Genomic DNA, 20,521 nt, shown 5'->3' with positions numbered 1-20,521 from the left:
GGACCGCGACGGCTGTGGGCGGACGCCACCCACACGCGTGAGTTGAGGGCAGGCCGTCTCGTGTCTGATTTGCTTGTAGTGCAAGACGCGTTCCTCCTCCTCTCCTGTCTTCCACAGCCTCGAGCTGACCATGGACGTTGACGGCGCGTCCTCACCGCCTCTCCGCTACACATCCCTCCCCCCTAGCAGCGCCCCCGTGCCCACACCGTCCTCTCCCGGCCCATCTCGAGCCACCCCCAGACGAAACCGCCAACAGTCCGACGCTCTCGGCCTCTCTGACAATGAGGCTCAAGCGGTCGAGGACGACGCTCCGCAACCGTCCCGCAGACGGGGTCGAGCGAGGAATCAGATGGGTGCAGACGTTCCTATTGTCAAGGACGGTGTAGGCGAGAAGGTACAGGAGGCATTCGAGACTTTCCTCAGAACGTACGCGATTTCCTCCTCTCAGCGCGTCTTGCTGCTCATTGCCCTCTACCAGATTTACCGAAGAAGTTGACCTCGCGCCTACACCAGCTTCTGAAGCAGGCGTCCCCTCCGCACCCGACGGCGAACTCATTTATATCGAACAGATCCACACCATGCGCGACTTCGAGCTCACTACCCTGTACGTCGACTATGGACACCTCATCAAGCTGGACGAAACCCTCGCCGAAGCGCTCACAAAGCAATACTACCGCTTCCTTCCTTTCATTCGACGTGCAGTCCACAATCTCGTCGCCGAATTCGAACCGGATTACCTCAAAATCAATCCCACCGCCGCTGCCACGGACTCGGTGAACCTAGAATCTCGAGAGTTCAACGTCGCGTTCTACAGTTTGCCACTCGTGTCTGGTATACGCGATCTGAAGACAGAGAGAATCGGGACTCTGATGAGCATCAGTGGAACCGTGACGCGGACGAGTGAGGTTCGCCCCGAACTACTTTACGGTAGCTTCATATGCGAGGTCTGCGGCGGTCTCGTCAATGACATTGAGCAACAGTTTAAATACACCGAGGTATGTTCAGCCTATCTAAGCACACATTTCCTGTAACCAACGTTTCGCGCAGCCCAGCTTGTGCCCCAACCCCATTTGCGGAAACCGCACAGCTTGGCAGCTCCAGATAGACACCTCCAAGTTCACTGACTGGCAGAAAGTCCGCATCCAAGAAAACCCGTCAGAGATTCCTACCGGCTCCATGCCGCGGTCTTTGGACGTCATCCTGCGCTCGGAGCTTGTCGAGCGTGCCAAGGCTGGTGACAAGTGTGTGTTCACAGGAACGTTCATCGTCGTGCCCGACGTCAGCTCGCTTGGCCTCCCTGGTGGCGAGAACGCGACATTGCAACGAGAGTCGGCGCGTGCGCAGGGCGGCACTGCGGCGTCGAGCATCGGCGGCGCTGGCGTGACTGGCCTGAAGAGTCTAGGCGTGCGGGATTTGCAGTACAAGACTGCATTCTTGGCGTGCATGGTCCAAGATGCGGATGGTTATGTGGGTGCTCGGTTCCATCGGACAGTTTCACGTGAGCGTGCTCATTACCAACTCAGCGTCGTAACAATGTCCGGGGAGAAGAGAATGGCGAGGAGAGCAACACGGATGCTTTCGCAAACTCCTTGACGGATCCTGAGTTGCAGGAGCTACAGCATATGATACAAGACGAGCACATCTACTCGCGTCTGGTCGGAAGCATTGCCCCAACTGTGTATGGGCACGAGATCGTCAAGAAGGGTCTGCTTCTCCAGCTCATGGGCGGAGTGCATAAGCAGACTCCAGAGGGCATGCACCTACGTGGAGACATCAACATCTGCATTGTTGGCGACCCGTCCACGTCCAAATCCCAGTTCCTCAAGTACGGGCCTTCGATTGCACCCAACTCCACCTAGCTGACGCTTTACCCCGCCAGGTATATCTGCTCGTTCCTCCCTCGTGCGGTCTACACGTCCGGCAAGGCCTCCTCAGCAGCGGGTCTCACGGCCGCAGTCGTCAAGGACGAGGAGACGGGCGACTTCACGATCGAAGCCGGCGCACTCATGCTCGCGGACAACGGCATCTGCGCGATCGACGAGTTCGACAAGATGGACATCTCGGACCAGGTCGCGATCCACGAGGCGATGGAGCAGCAGACGATCTCGATCGCCAAGGCGGGCATCCACGCGACGCTCAACGCGCGCACGTCCATCCTCGCCGCCGCGAACCCGATCGGGGGCCGGTACGACAGGAAGAAGAGTTTGAGGGCGAACGTCGCGATGACGGCGCCGATCATGAGTCGGTTCGACTTGTTCTTTGTGGTGCTGGACGAGTGCGACGAGAAGAGCGATTTGAACATCGCGAAGCACATCGTGAACGTGCATCGGTTCCAGGACCAGGCTATCGATCCGGAGTTTAGCACGGAGGCGCTGCAGAGGTATATTCGGTATGCGAGGACGTTCAACCCCAAGGTACGGCGTATAGATTGCGACGAACAAGGCAGGTGCTGAGAGAGTGCATGACTAGATGACGCCTGAGGCGGCGGATGTCCTGGTCGAGAAGTATCGTATACTCCGACAGGATGACGCGTCTGGCGCAAGCAGGAACTCGTACCGCATCACGGTTCGTCAGCTCGAGAGTATGATCCGTCTCAGCGAGGCCATTGCGCGGGCGAATTGCAAAACAGAGGTAGGCGCATTCCTTGGTGCATTATACAGTACCAGTTTTGAGATTGATATTTGTATCAGATTACACCCGCGTTCGTCCGCGAGGCCTTCTCCCTCCTCCGACAATCCATCATCCACGTCGAACAAGACGATATCGACTTCGACGAGGAAGAGCTCCGGGGCGAGCGCGAAGGGGACCGCCGCCCTCGCGCGTCCTCGCACGTCGACGGCGAGGACAGCCAGGACGTCGAGATGTCCGGCCTCCAGTCCGGGGTCGACGACATGTACGAGCCGGGCGCGAGCGGCGCGAACGGCCCGTCGTCGCACGCGCCGTCGCGGGCGACGAGCCAGGTGCCCCAGCCACAAGGCGAGCAAGGGGGCCCCGCGCAGCAGCCGAAGCCGAAGCGGAGGATGGTCATCACGCACGACAAGTATGTGACGCTGCAGAGCCTGATCGTGCTGCACCTGTCGCAGGTCGAGCGGGAGACGGGGACGGGGATGGACAGGGACGAGCTGATCGACTGGTACTTGGAGCTGAAGGAGGAGGAGATTCAGGATGTGGAGGAGCTCGAGTACGAGAAGGAGCTGATCACGAAAATGCTGAGGAAGCTCGTCAAGGTACGTCTGGCTCGACCTGGGGTAGGTTGTGATCGGTCGCTGATGGGAGGCTGTTGTAGGACAACTACCTGATTGAAATCAGGGGAGACGTCCAGGACTCGCTGCCGCCGTCAATGGAGGAGAGCAGTGGGCAGCAGACCGCCGACTCGCAGGAGGGCAATGTCCGTGTGTACTACATGGTCCATCCTTCTGTCGATACGGAGAGCTCGTCGTCTGTATAGTGATCATGGTAATCTACGCTGCCGATGCGGTGTCGGTTGGTTTCTCTCTCTGGGATCGTTACCTCGTTTTGGTGAACCGCTGCTGTGTCCACGCTGTCCGACCGAGTCGTCTGTAGCTCACGTTGTATGTATGTCATGTGTAGTATATGTGCTAGTAGTGTCAAAAGCAATCAGAATGAACTATCTTGTCGAAGGTTCGATATCCAGCCACCACACGGCATGATGCGGAGACGAGACCCGCATCGCTGCGCGCTGCGTCGGCCGCGGCATGAAGGCGGGAGTAGGAAGGGGCGGCACCGAGGCAGAGTGATCCATGACGATTAGAGCGCTTCCCCACGAGGCTCAGGCCGAGAAGCATTGCAGCCACTTGCGTCCTTGCCTTCCCCGAGTCCATGGGCACCACACCTCCATTCGCCCCAAGTGGACCACCATCTACACCCCAGTTTTGTACATCCTGCTGAGCTATCTATACCTTCCACACTATACTTGCTGTACCCACATCTGCCGCTCGGAGCGCCGTCTAGACCCAAGGAACGCGTAACGCGACCCGTCGCCTGGGACGGACCTGTATACCAACGCCAGGACTCATGACCAGCGATCCGCTCATTGTACCAACGGTTGTGCCCGGAGGCTCTCTGCACTTTGCGACGATCACTGCGGAGGGCACCGTACAAGATGTCCTCGATGCGCTCGTATCGAATGAGGAGGTGACCGCTGAGGTCTTGGGCGATCTTGAGCCATACGGGTGGGCCGTCCAGCGGATCCGGCGCGAACACAACGGCCGCCAGTGGGAGGAAGATGAGCTTGAGGCTCTGGGAAACGGTGCGCACCACACCAGGCCTTCGCGTAGCCCGTTAAGAAGTAGCTCAACTAACCACCCGCGCACCATGTGGCCTGGCTTGCACAGGGATCCTCCCGCCATCTTCACCCGTTGCACCGCTGCTGAACGCCCCCTCTCCGACGGCGCGCTCGCAGCGGCACTTCTCTGCATTCCCGCTGACGTCTCATCTGCATACCCCGACCCTGCGCCTCGTCTCACTGCACCCCTTCTTGTCCTTGACGTTCTCGTTTCTGCGTGTTCCGGAGATACACGATGGATTTCAGTGGAGGCTGTTCATCTCACGATCGTTGACTGTTCGGGAGGCTTTGGACGCGACGATTGAGGAGCTGGGCTTGACGAAGGCCTTGCCCGTTCCGGGCGGCGGAGCGCTCGAGTATGTTTTGGAGGAGGTCTGGTCGGATGATCATACAGAAAGTGAGACTACAATTCACTCCTTCCATCTGCCGCATAGGACATGTGTCAGGCTAAACACAATTATGGTCCGTAGGGTCGACCAGGCTACCTTCCGAGACTGTACTCTCCACCGCCCTGGAGAACGCGGTCGCCGCCAACCCTATCGGTCCCGCGGCCTGTCGTTCCTTCAGGTTCTGTATCCCAGATGAATGGTATCGTCGCTCCAAATCACGCTCTGTGTCATCAACGTCAAGCGACGTCTCACAAGACACCATTCGCCGCCTCGCGGATCTGGAGGAAGAGGATGAGGATGAGGAGGATGAAGGAGAGGGCACGGCGAAGGCGAAGGACCTTGAGGCGTCGACGATCTTCGAGACAGCTCGCAGCGGGCAATTCAGGGCCCCTATGGACTGGCGTGGGTCGATCTCGCAGAATCGTTTCTCGAGCATCCTGGAGAGCTGGATGCGGCCTCAGAGTCCGACTGTGGAGACGAAGTCGCCTCCGGGAACGGAGAAGAAGGTGGTCAGCGAGCCGAGGCTGGTTGAGCAGAAGACGGGCGATAGCGTCGTTAGCACGGCTAGTAACGAACAGTCCGAGGGCGTCGACTCGGCGGAGTTCGAGCAGATGCTTGTGCGTCCCAATACAATGGAAGGGTGTTTTGACGTGCTGACTCTATGTAGGACGATCTGGGTCTGAAAGGTCCGAAGCGCGAGGCCATGTATCGTCTGCCACCAGAGCAGAAACGGTACTTGATGGAACAGAATCAGGTCTCTAGGGCCTCAACGCTCTCGAAGACGGCTGCGTCCAGGTTCAACAAGGCTGCAGCAACGCCTTCGACTGTTGGTCCCGCCAGTGCCGCAGCAATCCTTCCACGCCTTGTCCCTCAACTCACTGGGGACTCCGGCCTCATGAAACGCTTCTCCATCGCGGCTTGGGGTGCCAACACACCAGCCACTCCATCCCCTCCGGAGTCGCCTCGTTCAAGCGTCGACCTGACTTCCAGACGGCGTGACTCGTTGATCTCCTTGAAGTCGCAGACAGACAGGGGCGCTGAGTCGTCTACCCCCTTGCAGCCGCAAGCTACCGGAAGTCTGTGGAGCAGCTGGTGGTCATCGTCTGGTGGGACGATAGAGAAGGCGAAGGAAGCGGAGAAGACCCCCAGTTGGTATGCGGCTGGGATCCGCAATGGGCGTACCACCGACACGAAGCTCGTCAAACATCTCATCTCCCTGCGCGTACATCTGTCTACGGCTAATCTTGCCTGGGTCGAGGAATTCGTGACGACAGAATCTGGAATGAATGTTCTAAGCGATCTTTTGGCGCGTCTGGTCAGTAAAGGGGGCAAGAGGAAGAAGCTGACTGAAGTGGAGGATACGGTTTTACTTGAGGTCATCAAATGCCTGCGGGCTTTGTTGAACACTGAGGTATGCGATGCTCTATCCAGATCCTCCGCCCTGGTGACAGACTTAGCATTATCGGATCCCTAGCCCGGCTTTCGCGAAGTCCTCGCGCATCCGACGATCATCACTCACCTTGCCTACTCATTACATGGCTCATCCGCCAAGCTCCGTACCTTGACTTCCGAAGTGCTCGCCGCGATATGCGTCCTGTCTCTGAAGGAAGGTCACAGAGCCGTCCTCTCAGCGATGTCGGACTACCGGGTCGAATTCGAGGAGGCCTTCCGCTTCCAAGAACTCATCGCTTCCATGCGACTGCCGGACGTCAGCGATGAGGAGGCCTCTCCTACGGAGGATGGATACAGCAACGAGGAGGAAGGCGTGTGGGAGGCTCGGACAGCATCGATGGCTCTAGTCAACGCGCTCACAAACTGCCCGGACTCACTGGAGGAGCGTATATTGCTCAGAGAGGAGTTCGGCCGACGAGGGTTGAACGAAGTCATTGTGGTAAGTCTGTGTCTTTCCAGTTGCATAATGCCAGTCATCGACCTTCGGACAGACGCTCCGATACATGAAACCGCCCGAATCCTTGGTGACCCAACTCGATGTCTATACAGAAGAGAAGTTCGAGGACGAGGAAGATATGCGCGAACGTGCGCGCGACACCTTGTCAGATCATCGGGGATCAAGGTCGGAGTCGGATCCAGCGTTGGATGACTTGCTGCATTCGGCCAAGCAGCAAGAGAGCATATACCCCATGTTGTTAATGGCGCTCAAGCGGTACGGAGATATCATTGACCGAGATGTCGAGTCGTGAGTCGAGCTTTGTCGCTGCTATCCCCGTTTTGCTTGACAGACTCCGTTACGTAGACAAGTTAAGGCGGACGTGCTCACTGTCACCAACAAGTTCGTTGAGCAAGCGTCTGCCCTTGAAGACTTGTAAGTTTCCGGCTGCGTATATCATCTGCGATAGCCTAACATTCTCCTTGTAGCGACGACGGCTGGTGTGCCTTCCTCAAGCACTTTGCAGACTCTGTTCAGTCGGTCACAGGACAAGTTGTGGACGTCAGACTCGCCTCGGAGACGGATCACTCAGTACTCCAAGATGAAATTGAGCACCTTCGTGCCCAGGTCGATGAGCTGACTGCCGAGGTGCGCCTGATGATATTGTCGTTGCTCCTGCTCGTTAACCCGAGCCGGACGGAATCCGTAGCGAACCAAGCTCCAGAACGAGCTTGAACAACAATCCGTGGAGCTCAGTACCCTGAAATCCATTCCTGCTGTGCCCGCGTCTATAGGCCGCGCTGCTGGTCGAGGCAATCCCGAGGTTTTTTATCATGAGCTTCCTGTGCGCGTACAAGACTGACATGCTTTATTCAGTCCACGCAAGGCTTCCATGGCTTGGTCCAGCGCCTGGTCCAAAAGGAGAAACAGGTGCTGCAATTGCAGGGCGAGTTGGATCGTCTGAAGGCCCAGAATCCCGCCGACACCCGCGAGAATGTAAGGCATTCGAGTCGTTCACGTACATCAAAATAAGGCCTGTGCTAATTGCTGATGACTGCAGGACGACAAGGCAAGGCGAGAACGTGACAGGGTCAAGTGGCACACGCTTAACGAAGAGATCACCAACCTTAAGTCCCAGGTGGGTGAAACTTCACAGTGTGTGCGCCCAATTGTCTGACGTTCCTGTCCAGATCCATGACCTGGAGATCACCGCTGGCATCAAAGACAAGGAGATTGTTTACCTCAAACGCGCTCTTGAATCTGTGTACTCGCGATTCCGATCTCGAGAAGAGAGTAGGGAACCAGAGTCGCGAGACCCCGAGGTCAACGCTGAGTTGATGGCTAGCCGGGCGATCGACAGTCTCACCAGGAAAGACGAAGAAATCGCCGCCCTCCGCTCAGAGATTGAGGATCTCAAGCTCCAGCTTGCCGCAAAGCCGAAGTTCATCACTGAGAAGGACTACAAGTCGCAGGTCGCGCCTCCGCCACCACCTCCACCACCTGCCAAGCCTGTCCGTTCAACGACGGCCCCGGTCAGTGGGCTGCCGAATGCTAGCAACGGTGTAGCTCCTCCGCCTCCTCCACCGCCTCCACCGAGGCCTCCAATCTCCCGGACGAATTCTATGGGACAGGCATCACCCACATTGAACGATCCTCCCTCACCACCACCACCACCACCACCACCACCACCACCACCACCACCACCTCCGCCGCCTCCGATGTCTCCCACATCTTCTGCGTCACCTCCGCCACCACCCCCGCCACCACCACCACCACCCCCGCCACCTTCCCTTGGAATGCCACCACCTCCGCCACCACCACCACCGCCTATGAATGGTGGACCTCCTCCCCCTCCTTCAGCATGGAGGACGCCGGCTCCCAGGATTTCGAAGTCGAATAAGCGCCTCAAGCCGTTCTTCTGGAACAAGCTCAACACGCCGACATTGCCGACTACGGTATGGGGCGAGATACCCGGAGAGTTCTCCTTCGACATGGATGATCTTGAGTCCACATTTGCCATCGAAAATTCACCGTCCACGAGTTCGCAGATCAGCGTAACGTCGCCAAAGAAGCAGAATGTAACGACTCTGCTGGACATCACGCGTGCCAACAACGTCGGTAAGCATTAGTATCCTGTTCTGGGGGTTCGCTTGCAGTGCTGACGAAGTCCTGCAGCCATTATGCTCACCAGGATAAAGATCAGTCCTGCCGATATACGCAAAGCTCTCCTTGAATTGGACGACCAACGCCTATCCATTGATGATCTCCGAGCTATCAGCCGTCAACTCCCTACTTCCGATGAGATCGCAAGATTGAAGGACTTCGGCGACGTCAGCAAGCTTGCGAAGGCGGACCAATATTTCAGCCAGATAATGACTATACCGCGTCTCTCGGAACGTCTCGAATGCATGCTTTATCGGCGCAAGCTTGAGCTCGAGGTCGAGGAAACTCGCCCTGAGCTCAACATCGTTCACATGGCCGCAAAGGAGCTGCGGGGGTCGATGAAGTTTAAGCGTGTCCTACAGGCAGTGTTGACAATTGGTAACGCTTTGAACGGCTCGACATTCCGTGGTGGAGCAAGAGGGTTCCAGCTTGAGGCCTTGCTCAAGTTGAAGGAGACGAAGACAGCAAGGGGTACACCAGACTGTCCAACGCTCCTGCACTACCTCGCGAAGATCTTGCTGAAGACCGATCCTTCTCTTACCACATTCATTGAGGAGATGCCCCATGTCGAGGCCGCAGCACGAGGTATTACCATATCGATTGGCCAGTCCATCTGAAAGTTCATCCTGCGATTATAGTTTCCGTGCAAACCATTCTTGCCTCTGTCCAGTCTCTTGTTGGAGGCATGAAGCAAGTTAACGAGGAGATCCGACAAATGCAGAAGCTTCGTACTCCTCAGGATCGCTTCACGGTAGTCATGCAGGTGCGTATCTTGAACCGATTCAGCCGAGTATCCTTCATGCTCACGACACGACAGCCTTTCGTACTGCAAATGAGCGCCATAGTTGACTCCTTGAAGAATATGGGAACCTCACTGGATACTGAGCTGCGCTCTCTGCTCTCTTTCTACGGAGAGGATCCCAGCTCCCCTGAGGCGCCGAAGCCGGAGGACTTCTTTGGGCTCGTTCTCTCCTTCTCCTCGTCCCTCCAGAAGGCAGCGCTCGAAGTGCATGATGCCATGCCCAAGGCCGTTACGCCCTCTCCCATCATCACTATTGAAGAGGAGCCTGCCTCTCTAAGCGAGGAAGGGGTACGTATGATCATCGAATCAATAGCTGTCAGTAGCTCATCTTGTCGGCACAGACTGTCAAGCGCAAGGAGGGCGACACCCTTCGCCCCCCTCCCTCGTCACAAAGTCGCGCAACAGGCCGATCATTTGGACGTGGCGACCTTGACCAGGCCATCCGCAGTATGCGCACCGGCCGGAGGAGAGACCGCAACCCCGCATCACGCCCGCTCAGCAAGATCTTCGTCGATGGCACACGGTCCAGTCGGATATTCGACCCATAGTTGCACTGCCATACATTCTTCTCCGTACAACGCAATCACAGGACATTGTTTACGTATTGGTGCTCTCGCCTATTCCTACCTTTCTTTTGGGGCACTTGCTGTATCTAAACGAGATTTCAACGCAATGTCTGTAATGACTGGATGTAACCCCACAACTTCCGCATACTACACATCTGGTGCCTTCTCGTGCATAGTGTGGCATCTCATTGCCTATTCAGAGGCGAGACTGGGTCGCATCGCGCAATACAATCCAAGAACACCTGGAAGAATCCATCGACCTACCATAACGTCAGAGTCGGGGTCGGTCAAACAAGACAACAAGTGACGCACATCTAACTTATCCGCCACGAGGCAATTTTTGCCGTGACGACCCCACGAGTTGTCCACGGAGCGGTAGTTGAAGGCGTCTACGACCGTCTCCCCGACAGTGTGCGTCCCCGCCAACTCGACGTCCACGCGGTACCGTTTACAAGTGAAGAGTTCGGGCTTCTCTATGTATGCGATAGTAAGGGCGTCGTGCAAAGGCGGTCCATCGATGAAACCGAATGTGGATTTGTACGACTCGGCGAAGAAACCGATCAGGGTGGAGAGCATGTGGCGGAGGGGCGTGATTGCCTTGGGCAGAGGGCCTCCGATTGGTGTCGGGGCAGATCCCGGAGCGAGGAGTTGGCTAAGAATGGGACGGGTGACTATTGCTGTGTGGGTGACATTAATAGGTATCATGGTTTTCTTGACCGGGACGTCTAGGACGATTTGCGCTGCCTCGGCTTTATGAATCAAAGGTCAATGGATATTCATCACACTGCGACAAAGTCCGCGTACGGTCACAAAGGATGTTGAATTCTGAGAGCGAAACATAAACGCGGGGCAAGAATGAGGTCATAGGGAAAAGACTGACCTGCCGATGCAGACCGGTTGCCCATACCCACACCGCCGCCCATGAATACGAACTCGTCTATTCATCCATAATCAGACGTCACAAACGGGCGATCTGCTGGAGCGGTACTTTACCTATTCCCTCGACAAGGTCTGGATATACACTCACAAATAGGGCGATATTCGTCATAGGTCCGGAAGAGACTACAGTGACTTTGCTCCCTTGGCCGTTGTTCCAGGTACTTGATACTGCCTTAGCCATACCCTCGAGGGCACGGCCTGGTGTCCCATCACCAACCAAGCGGGCTTGAACGTTTGGGTCATCTGCACGAGGCAGACCTTCCACCCCGCCTAGACCGTCTATTCCATGAATCTCGGGATCATGTCGTTCGACCCGTATGAGGGGTTTCTTTGCCCCAGGACATACGCGTATATGCTTCGGAGCTGCAAAAGCATAGAGACAGCGCGCGGCATTGTTGTTTGTGTTTTCTGCACTCGCGTTGCCATGAACCTATGGAGAAAGTAGAGTTGTCTCACGAGGAACGTGATAGTGGTTGGACTATGCATACGGTCGAGATTCCTAGCAACGTAACGCTTGGGCAATGTACTGCCAACAATATCGCGGTAGCGTCGTCGTGACCCTGAAAAGTGCTCAGCATCGGTCGAATACGTGCTGTTAGTACTCACAGGGTCACAGTCCAGCCAAATGTACCTCATGGTGGATGGGAAGTGGGAGTGTATCCATTATAGTAGTCCTTATCACCTACGAGCTCAGTGCGGCGTATCGCTTTTGCGTTGGTAACCAGCCTCAACGGCCGTTCTTCAGATTGGCTTCAAGCAGCGACATATTCTCCAATACGGCGAGCCTTGGCTCGATATGACTCACAAAGCATAATCAAAGCCTACATGGCTGGGATGCCATTGATTACAGGCATAAAACAAGGACGCATGGGATTTAGCGCCCATAAGTGAAACGAGCGCCTGTCCCTAATCTGGTGATGTACTGATTAGATAAGCCATTTTTTTGTGAAGGGCGGGCGGAAGCGACAGAGGGCCTCCTGCTCAGTGCCGACAACGGCGTGCCAGTTCACAATGGACCCTCACTCCCGCTTCTCTCACTTCAACTCTCGCCAGACAAAGGCAGGACCCATAGCGTCTGGCTCGCGTCATATGGAGCAGCCCAAGACACGAATCAGTCTTGACAACCTCTCTACTAAGAAGGGTCCGAAGACGCCATCTACTCCCAAGAAATCCTCGTCTATATCCTCCCCATCAACCTTATACACGGAGAGACCCACCGTTACTAACTCGAGAATCAAGCAAGGTATGTGTCCCCATTACTGTCTCTCGATCGTCTCTTCTCAACTGGTGCGCAGATGAACAGTATCGGAAGGACATGCACCTTGCATTCGTTAACAATGCCCTACAAATGAAGGCGATGGTGAGTCAGAGCTGTACGCCTCTAGCTTCTCAAACCCTTACTTGCGTACTCCAGGGTATCAGCGATGCGTTTGATGAACTCGTGGATCAGTTCAATCCGAGGAAAATCATCCAAGTTATCCCAGAAGCACCCTCCCCCGCTCCTCAGCTTCGTCTGTGGATCCTCGCCCTCTCGCATGTTGTCTCGCGCCTCGAGCGCGTACATTCTGGCTTGGTTGAGGCTATCGTCAATATGCCATGGACCACGATGGACACAAGCTTCGTCAAGTCATACACCAATTTCATCGGAATGCTAGTCAGTGCGAGACCCGAGTATCTGTCGCTTGTACTCGGGAAGATCTCCCAAGGGCTCACATATCGTACGTCTGCATGGCCCTGCTTTCTCCGTCTCTTGTGTTGACTCCGCCGTAGAATCCGGTCTGCAAGCACTGGACTCCGGTTTGCCGGAAAGCTCTGCGAGGCCACTCACTCGTCGAATAGTTTACGACCGTATTCATTACCTCCTGCGACATCTGATCTCCCTCGTACCCACGTGCCCTTCCACTCTCCAACCCCTACTTGCACGCAACTTCCCGCATAAGCGGCAAAACCAGATAGCCCAAGTGACATACATACGCAACCTGCTCCGGGTCACTGAATATTGTCCAGAGATTGCCGACCGCATACTCGCACTGGTGATCGATCGCGCAATTCAAGTCGACGTAAGTGCTGTAGTCCCTCTTTCTTCCGGATCATCTCCTCATACGACCACTAGGTTGAGATTCAAGTGGAGTTGGAGGAGCTGGAGGAGGCATTAGAGTCCCAGGGACAGCCGGAGGTATTCGACCTAGATCCGTTCGATACTGTACTTGGCCAAGAGGGCGATGAAAGTGATTCCGAAGGAGAAGAATCGGACGACGATGGAGACAATCTGAGCGATCTCTCGTCTGATGCGGGTGGTGACCCCGACGACGACTCAGACCAAGAGGATGTTGCCACCGACTTCACGCATATCCAAGGCATGGTGAACAAGCTGGATTGCATCCTCAAGGTCATTTTCGATCATTTCAACCAGACGTATGCCTCGTCCGACCCTGTCCTCTTGCCTCCCCCGGGCACGCCGTCTTCCCGCTCAGCATCACCCTCTATGTCTACTTCGACTATCGAAATTTCTCGCTCTCTCTCGCCAATGACCGTCGAAGAGGGTAAGGCGCTTCGACGCGCACAGTTCCATACCCTCCTCGCCATATTCGACCGAACTATCCTGCGCACATTCAAGTCCCGCTACACGCAATTTGTCGTCTTCTGGTACTCCTCCCTCGATCCCGAGTTCGCAGACCTCTTTCAAGGCATGCTCGTCTCCAAGGCGTTACTCGAAGAAGACCAGCCCCCCGTCACACGCGCCGCCGCGGCGAGCTACATCGCCAGCTTCGTCTCACGTGCACAGTTCGTCGATCGTGAGGGCGCACGGCGCGTCATCCAGGTACTCTGCAACTTCCTCCGCGCGCGGCTCGACGTCTTCGACGCGATGGCCGCTGCGGTGCGCCAAGGGCTCGTCGGAACGTCGACTATGAACGTCGCGCAGCACAGCGTGTTCTACGCTGTCGCGCAGGCGGTGTTCCTCATCTTCTGCTTCCGCTGGCGCGATCTGCTCGAGGATCAAGAGGAGGTGGACGAGTTCGCGCCTCAACAGGGCCCGCCAAAGAAGTGGATGCCGGAACTGGACGTTATGCAGCGCGTAGTCACGTCCGAGCTCAACCCTCTCAAGGTACGCCGTCGCGTCTCCGCGCACTACTCCTCCATCGAACGTGTCCTAATTTCTCCGATGCTGGTAGGTCTGTTCGCCAAACGTCGTCATGCAATTCGCCCGCGTCGCGCACGCCACGGGCTTCGTTTATTGCTATTCGATCATGGAGGCCAATCGCCGTTCCGACTATGCCCCAAACGCCGAGGGCGGACGCCCTCTGCCCAAGCCTAAAGCTATCGTGTTTGAGCAGTCGGTGACGTCCGAGCTCAACGCGTTCTTTCCCTTTGACCCATACAAGCTGCCGCGCTCGGGGTCGTACATACAGGGAGTGTACCGAGAATGGTCATCTGTGGCCATTGACGACGGAGATGAGGAGGAGGAAGATGACGAAGATGATGAGGGTGGCGAGGGGGATGACGAAGATGTAGCATCTCAGCCCATCGGTATCATGATCAACGGCGCGCGCGCGGGGTCCCAGCCAGCTGATGAGGCTGACGGGCTTGGGGAGTCGTTTGGGGGTATGAGTATCAGCCCCGCGCGGCCCGAGCACACACCGCAGGTTTTGGTTGTATGATAGGTGGCTATACATTCATCATGAACAGTCTTGTTTCACTATTGCTTTGTCGTTTTTTGCTCTTTGCTCTCGCAACACGGATCTTGCCTCTGGTGTCGATGCGATTCAGTTCCCGGCGGATTGCTTATATTACAAGATGTGAGATGGGCAGGTCAAATGCACACAATGTCCGAGTATCGTCTATTTGTGCGACAGCTGGTGATACGACATGCCAAGCAAGATATCAAGTGGAAATATTGTACGATGTTAAGGAGCGACGTCCGTGCATGGCTGGGCGTGTGGAACATGCGAGTATGAGTGTATGATGGGATGATGAGAGCTTGCAGTATGATGATGTCACAGACCGTCTAGATATAATCAACGTTCTTCATCTCACCAGCAGCGAATATGGCGTCGTCGAAAGCCTCGTCTGGCACAACTTCGTTCTCGCCTTCGTACCCATCACCCTCCTCATCGTCTTCGTCGTCACCAAAAGTCATCTCGTCGTCCGACCCGGGGTTCGAGCCCGGAAGCGAACCAGGCATGCTCGCCACGCTCTGGCGTCGCTGTCGCCTGCGGCGCGCCTTTTCGACATCATCCGCCTCCTCGTCGTACTCCGAGTCCGAGTCGTGCAGGGTAGGCGTGCTAGAGTGCGGGCTGCCGGCAGTCGAGGAAGACGACTGAGTGAGGCTGGCGAACGTGTTGCTGAGACGCTCGAACGAGGACATCTGGCGGAGACGAGCCTCGTTGCCGTCTGTGTCATTCTTCTGCTGGCTCGCCTCCGTTGCAGGCGGGGGAAGCGTGAAGGACTTCGATGACGGCTGGCGGCCGCTGACGAGGCTGAAATTCCGCAAGCGCGCGAACGTACTCTGGTTCGAGGTGTCGGAACGCGCGCTCAGGGCAGGGGAGGGAGGAGAGAGGTCGGGAAGGGGGAAGTCCTGGATGGGCGTGCGCCAGTAGTTGAAATCAGTGAACTCTGCGGCCATCTTGCGATTGATAGGCGGGAACATCTGATCGACGAGGTCCGTCATATGGATATATGACGACTTGTAGCCAGCGAGCTCGAGAAGCTCCATCTTGACCTCGCCGGTGGAGTCGATGGTGAAGATGCGGGAGCTGGGCACACTGACGCTCCGGTAAGAGAGCGCATCGGTGATGCGGTTACCGAAGCCGGCATAGAAGGGATTGTGAATGGGCCCTCCAAAGAGCTTCTGGATGTCGCGCAGACATGCCATCTTGAAGACTTCCGGTTTGCGCATAATGACCTCGCTGGACGATCGATCAACATGAAGGACGACGTTGGAACAAAGATGCAATGCTTACCGGTGCAATGAGGCCATCAGCCGGTCAGGACTCATGATGACAGGACCTTCCGGAAGCTGGTAGTTGTTCTGCTTGATACCCTTGAGGTACTCTCGAGTGGAGTCTGCCTGGCCAATAGCTCGAGAGGTCAGATACAAGATCTTGTACCCATTCCGGCAGATGTCGGTGTAGAGCTTGGCGACGCCGAGATGCGTCCAATCACGCCCAATCATCGTGAAGACGTGACCAAGCGCATCCGACCTACACATAGTGCACGTAAGTCTATTGAACTTCTGCAGTCACATCAGGAGGGCTTACTTTGTGATAGTTCCGTCAATGTCAGAGATGACAATCTGATCCGTCCATTCCCAGACGAACAGCCTGGCACTACAGGCCGCAACGCCCGTCGATGACAGCGAGAACGTCACCGAGTTTGCGCCTGGCTTGAGGTGAAGCGATTTCTGAGCCCTTATTCAGTATCGCCAACCTCACTGGGTATATCGCTACCGAAGTCGACATACCAGCTGGTCCGACGTCAGGCGCAACGTCTTCGCGAACCTCTTGTGCAGCTCAGGCGAGGTCGACCTTGTCCTCGAACGCGACTCGGCATCATCTTGGACCGCGGGTACAGGAGCAGACGCGGACGTGCTCGTCCGTTGAACCACTGCTTCAGGTCTCAATATGGCATTTGACTGCGCCTGCTACATCCTATTAGCACGACTGCTTGACTGACCCAACCGACAAAAAGAATACGTACTTGAGGCACGGCAGAAGGCTCCGAATTAGTGTGTCCTATCTCAGGCCGCGCAGTCTCCCCTCGTCGACTCCGACTCCACCAGCGAACCCATGAGGAAGACGTAGGGGCAGGCTCCTTCCCCGAGCCATCGACAGCCAGCGCCGTGTCTGTCTTCGCACGTTGTGGGCGACGTTCCTCGGCCGGCTCGTCGCCCTCCGATTTGACAGACTCGTCCTCCGAGAGCGGCGATGGAGACGCAGGACGAGAGGAGAAGAGCGACTGCTGGTCGCGCAACGCAGCCTGGCGCCATGTGATCAGCGCATCCATGAGCGGCGAGCCGTCTCGCCGCCGGATATACCTGGGAGGGCGAATGCCCGTCTATAGTTGTCATATACGACAGTGGTGATACACTCACTTGTCGCCCCACAACAAGACGAGGTTGTCATCATGCACGACGCTTTCATCGCCCAAAAAGCGCTCGAAGTCGATCTTGCTCTGCTCGAACCGGTGCTCGTCCTCGACCTCGTCGTCTCCGCCCAGCGTACCCGCGTGCTCCTTCCCATCCACAGAGCTTTGCAGTGAGGTCGGTGGGACAACTGCAAGCTCGAACTCCATCGCGCGTCCTTCGATGAACACCCGGAACCGCGTTGGGTCGTTGTGGTCGATGGTCAGCCGCCCCCCGACGCCGTAGGACGTCGAGTCGTCCTGCGCCTCGCGTTCCGCAGCTGCGCGAGCCCGCGCGTACTGGGCGTCCGGGAGCTCCGACATCATGCGGCCTTTCCCCTTGCGAGTGAGGTCGACAGACGTGCCGGGCGCATGGCTGTGCGCAAAGGTTGAGCGTACGGGAGTCTTCTGTGGGAAATTACCCCAGTCCCAAGTGTACTCTTCCGTTGTAGATGTGCGTATTGAAGGCAAAGAAGGGATATGGGGGCGATTATCGGTATCCGGCGGATCGCGCGCTATCGTGGGGAACGGTGCGCGTTGTGGGGAGGTGATCGACGCATAGCCGTCCTCGTGTTGGGGAGGTGGCTCAGAAGTCGCGCGGGCAGTCGGGAAGGGGACAGACAGAGGTGTTCCGGGAGGGGAGGGAGTTCCTGCAACCAAGGTTACACTCAGCTAAACGTGACGGCAGCGTTGGCGAACTTGCGCTCACTGGAAGGGCCTGGTGTTCGGTTCTGACTGGATGTGTCAGATGCAGAGGAACCTCTTCGGTGTGTTGTACTCGACCTGAGTGTGGCATCTGAAGCCTGTCTTCCGTGATCAGCTGCGTGATAGCCCTCCATATCGAAGACCATAGCTTCAGGGTACAACTCGCGTTAGACTCCCACTATTATGATTTCGAGGCCGGACGTACTGTCCGTATATTTAACGTCTGGTCCTTGTTCGTCCACCTCGGGCTCCGGGAGTACTTCATCACCCTTCTCCTTAGTGCTAGGAAAATTCACCGCAGCAGCACGTTCTACAGCAGCGTAAGCCGCTGTAGCTTTGTCTCTGACGAACTCGCGTTGGTCCTTCTCCGTCTCCTTGAGAGCCTCCATGACCGTCTTGTCCTTCAGTTTATCTTCCTCCGCTTTCTCCGTCTCCCGCGCTGCGCTGACTATCGCTTTTCCAATTTGAGCTGTCCGGGCTAGGATGCCAGGACCCTTGGTTTCCTCATCTTGCGAGGACTCGGGAGAATGTGGCGGAGAAGGTGTGCTCTGGCGGGACTGGGTACCGGCAGTTGCGTTGAGGTCGAGAAACTCGGGCTCCCCGGCTGAGTCTTTGATTTGTGGAGAGGCGGGACCAGCTCCGAACCTGCCCGTTTCTCGCGCCTGCATGTTCGTCTCGCCGGGCCTGGTCGCTTGCAGGATGGGACTGGTAGCGAGGTTCTCTGGGATCTCCTCCTCGGTCTCAAAGACGAAGAACGCTTCGCCTGCCTCTCCGATCTTCATCGAGAAGGGGACAAGCTGTCCATTGACGAACACATCGACCTATGCGCAATAGGTCTGTTACTGCAGCCGGAAGGAATGGACGCTGTATGCGCACCTTCTTATCTTGTGGTCGCAGCACCTGCCACTTCCCGAACCGCACGTGGAACGGAGAGCATACAAGCTCGGTCTCCTCATCTGACAGCGGTGGTACAGGGCCATCCGGCGGCTTGTCAGGGAGATTCCTGGGCCTGCGGACGACTATGACGTCGATGGCGCCTGTGAGAGTGGAGGGGTTGAGGTCCTTGTAGTACTGGTATGGCGCACTGATGGCGCTGACCGCGCCCCGAAGGTAGTTCATGGTGCGCGACGAGAGAGAGGAAGGAGTGGGAGGATGGGGAGAACCGTTACGAGAAGAGAGCTTGGATGGGGTCCTGTCTCGTCCCCTGCCCCAGCCATTTCTGCTCTGAGCGCCGATGTGTCCCGACACGTGATATTCCGCGACATTGGATCCGGGCGGTAGTACAAGCTTCGCACTCGCGTGGAATCGACGTAAGAGACGACAAACACAGCGACCGTGCGCGGACGTCTGGAGTGGATTAGACGTACAAGCTGAGTACGAGAGGCGCGAGGCGGAGATGTTTATGGCGGAGGCGTTGCAAGGTGTTGCGCTTGGCTGGACGTGTCGATCATTGACACGCCTCCTCTCCGTTCCCGGTCCACATCTTTGACAGTGTCTCACACTCGCGCCATAATGTGATACGCTGATGTGGCTAACCGTGACCTAGCATATGAAAGGCTTAAACGTAGAGCAAAGTGCTTGTTATCACTGTCCCCTGTACAACAATGTGCGTAAAGCGAGGACTCTACAGATCTGGGGATTTTGCACCTGGCCAAGCTGATCCCAGATGGTAGGATTCGCGGACTCACAGCCAAGCATGCATGATCACGAAGAGGCTTTGACCTGTATCCATCCTTAGGGACTGTGAACCGCAGAGACCCACTAAGTTCCATTGCCCACGCGTCGTCTTAGCTGCTGCTGCACCTTGGCGGCACTCATCTCAATGGAAGTTGTGCACTCAATATCGGCCGAATACCGGGTTAATGGAGGAGTAAGCGATGACGAGATAGCATTGGCGTAACGAATACAGGGTGCGTAATCAGTGACCTGCCCGACCATGCGCTTCGTTGTAGGGCTCGTGCTCGAAGATAGGACCGAGAGGTGGCTGCATGGAAGGAGCGACGAAGGTAAGTTGAATGCCCACTCTAGGGCTTCGCCTGCATGCAGAAGACATACCGGCAGGTTGCGCTCCCTGCAAAGCCTCTTAAGTACTGAATAGAATAGAGGATCAGGAATACAACATACCACTTGGTGCCGTCCGGAGCCTCGGGAGCTAGTATGACCGCGATTCAATGTGAAGTCAAAGGGACAGTAGCTGCAGCACTCACGTCGGTATGGGTCGGGGTGCTTGCGCGCGGCGAGGTCCGCCTCGGCTTTGGTGAAGATCTGAGCAAGCGCACGAGGATCGTGGATGTCCCTGAACAAGTGGGGGAGGAGTGCGAGAGTGAGCAACGCAGCATAAAGAGTAACATTCATGCTTTCATAGTGAGATAGGTACGCACCTGTTCCTCTCAAACTCTGCCCGGATGGAGAGTGCGCGAGCTCTCCAGAGGTCCCGCTGAACGATCCAGTCTAATTCATTTTGCAGGATGCGCCGATATAGGTTCTTGACGTAGGACCTGTGCGCCGCGGTGAACGGCGACGGGAGGGACGACATGGTTGGGTACGGGAAGACAGGCGCTCGGCGCCAGACTCGTCGACCTCCTAGGGCGCTTCGCTATGTTCACACAGCGTCACAGGAGTGACTTATGTAACGAGACAGTG

General features: G+C 56.5%; 6 protein-coding genes across 6 annotated transcripts; 3 read left to right on the top strand and 3 right to left on the bottom strand.

The window, feature by feature from the left end:
* Positions 1-123: 123 nt before the first annotated feature.
* On the top strand, positions 124-3,642 carry DICSQDRAFT_180231 (mis5 protein). The gene is made up of 8 exons (XM_007365016.1): positions 124-426; positions 479-995; positions 1,048-1,467; positions 1,524-1,825; positions 1,880-2,414; positions 2,470-2,631; positions 2,691-3,227; positions 3,287-3,642. The coding sequence occupies exons 1-8, from the start codon at positions 131-133 to the stop codon at positions 3,446-3,448; spliced, it is 2,931 nt and encodes a 976-aa protein (XP_007365078.1). The 5' UTR covers positions 124-130; the 3' UTR covers positions 3,449-3,642.
* Positions 3,643-3,854: 212 nt separating this feature from the next.
* On the top strand, positions 3,855-10,096 carry DICSQDRAFT_104844 (FH2-domain-containing protein; the record flags this gene model as incomplete). Its single annotated transcript, XM_007365015.1, has 17 exons — positions 3,855-4,270; positions 4,356-4,703; positions 4,777-5,312; positions 5,363-6,106; positions 6,170-6,586; positions 6,639-6,892; positions 6,950-7,018; positions 7,072-7,231; positions 7,293-7,406; positions 7,460-7,579; positions 7,644-7,721; positions 7,774-8,321; positions 8,466-8,701; positions 8,759-9,331; positions 9,385-9,509; positions 9,564-9,836; positions 9,890-10,096. Exons 1-17 carry the CDS (start codon positions 4,036-4,038, stop codon positions 10,094-10,096), a joined length of 5,037 nt encoding a protein of 1,678 aa, XP_007365077.1. The 5' UTR covers positions 3,855-4,035.
* A 203-nt stretch (positions 10,097-10,299) lies between these two features.
* Positions 10,300-11,631, bottom strand: DICSQDRAFT_58297 (nucleoside hydrolase; the record flags this gene model as incomplete). Its single annotated transcript, XM_007365014.1, has 6 exons — positions 10,300-10,374; positions 10,427-10,863; positions 10,919-10,939; positions 10,995-11,051; positions 11,108-11,483; positions 11,542-11,631. 6 exons carry the CDS (start codon positions 11,629-11,631, stop codon positions 10,300-10,302), a joined length of 1,056 nt encoding a protein of 351 aa, XP_007365076.1.
* A 417-nt stretch (positions 11,632-12,048) lies between these two features.
* On the top strand, positions 12,049-14,805 carry DICSQDRAFT_154744 (RNA polymerase I-specific transcription initiation factor RRN3). Its single transcript, XM_007365013.1, has 6 exons — positions 12,049-12,296; positions 12,349-12,413; positions 12,468-12,771; positions 12,824-13,113; positions 13,167-14,159; positions 14,227-14,805. Exons 1-6 carry the CDS (start codon positions 12,065-12,067, stop codon positions 14,710-14,712), a joined length of 2,370 nt encoding a protein of 789 aa, XP_007365075.1. The 5' UTR covers positions 12,049-12,064; the 3' UTR covers positions 14,713-14,805.
* A 254-nt stretch (positions 14,806-15,059) lies between these two features.
* DICSQDRAFT_58667 (LNS2-domain-containing protein) lies at positions 15,060-18,997 on the bottom strand (the record flags this gene model as incomplete). Its single annotated transcript, XM_007365012.1, has 9 exons — positions 15,060-15,960; positions 16,015-16,254; positions 16,312-16,461; positions 16,501-16,691; positions 16,751-17,087; positions 17,145-17,823; positions 17,883-18,026; positions 18,084-18,699; positions 18,755-18,997. 9 exons carry the CDS (start codon positions 18,995-18,997, stop codon positions 15,060-15,062), a joined length of 3,501 nt encoding a protein of 1,166 aa, XP_007365074.1.
* Positions 18,998-19,796: 799 nt separating this feature from the next.
* DICSQDRAFT_180226 (uncharacterized protein) lies at positions 19,797-20,414 on the bottom strand (the record flags this gene model as incomplete). The annotated part of the gene is made up of 5 exons (XM_007365011.1): positions 19,797-19,862; positions 19,934-19,949; positions 20,003-20,030; positions 20,086-20,174; positions 20,260-20,414. 5 exons carry the CDS (start codon positions 20,412-20,414, stop codon positions 19,797-19,799), a joined length of 354 nt encoding a protein of 117 aa, XP_007365073.1.
* Positions 20,415-20,521: the final 107 nt, after the last annotated feature.

The sequence above is a fragment of the Dichomitus squalens genome (genome assembly GCF_000275845.1).
Source record: "Dichomitus squalens LYAD-421 SS1 unplaced genomic scaffold DICSQscaffold_10, whole genome shotgun sequence".
In the NCBI taxonomy this organism is placed as follows: domain Eukaryota; kingdom Fungi; phylum Basidiomycota; class Agaricomycetes; order Polyporales; family Polyporaceae; genus Dichomitus; species Dichomitus squalens.
The sequence above is the reverse complement of the archived record's forward strand: the minus strand, read 5'-3'. Positions and strand labels throughout refer to the sequence as shown.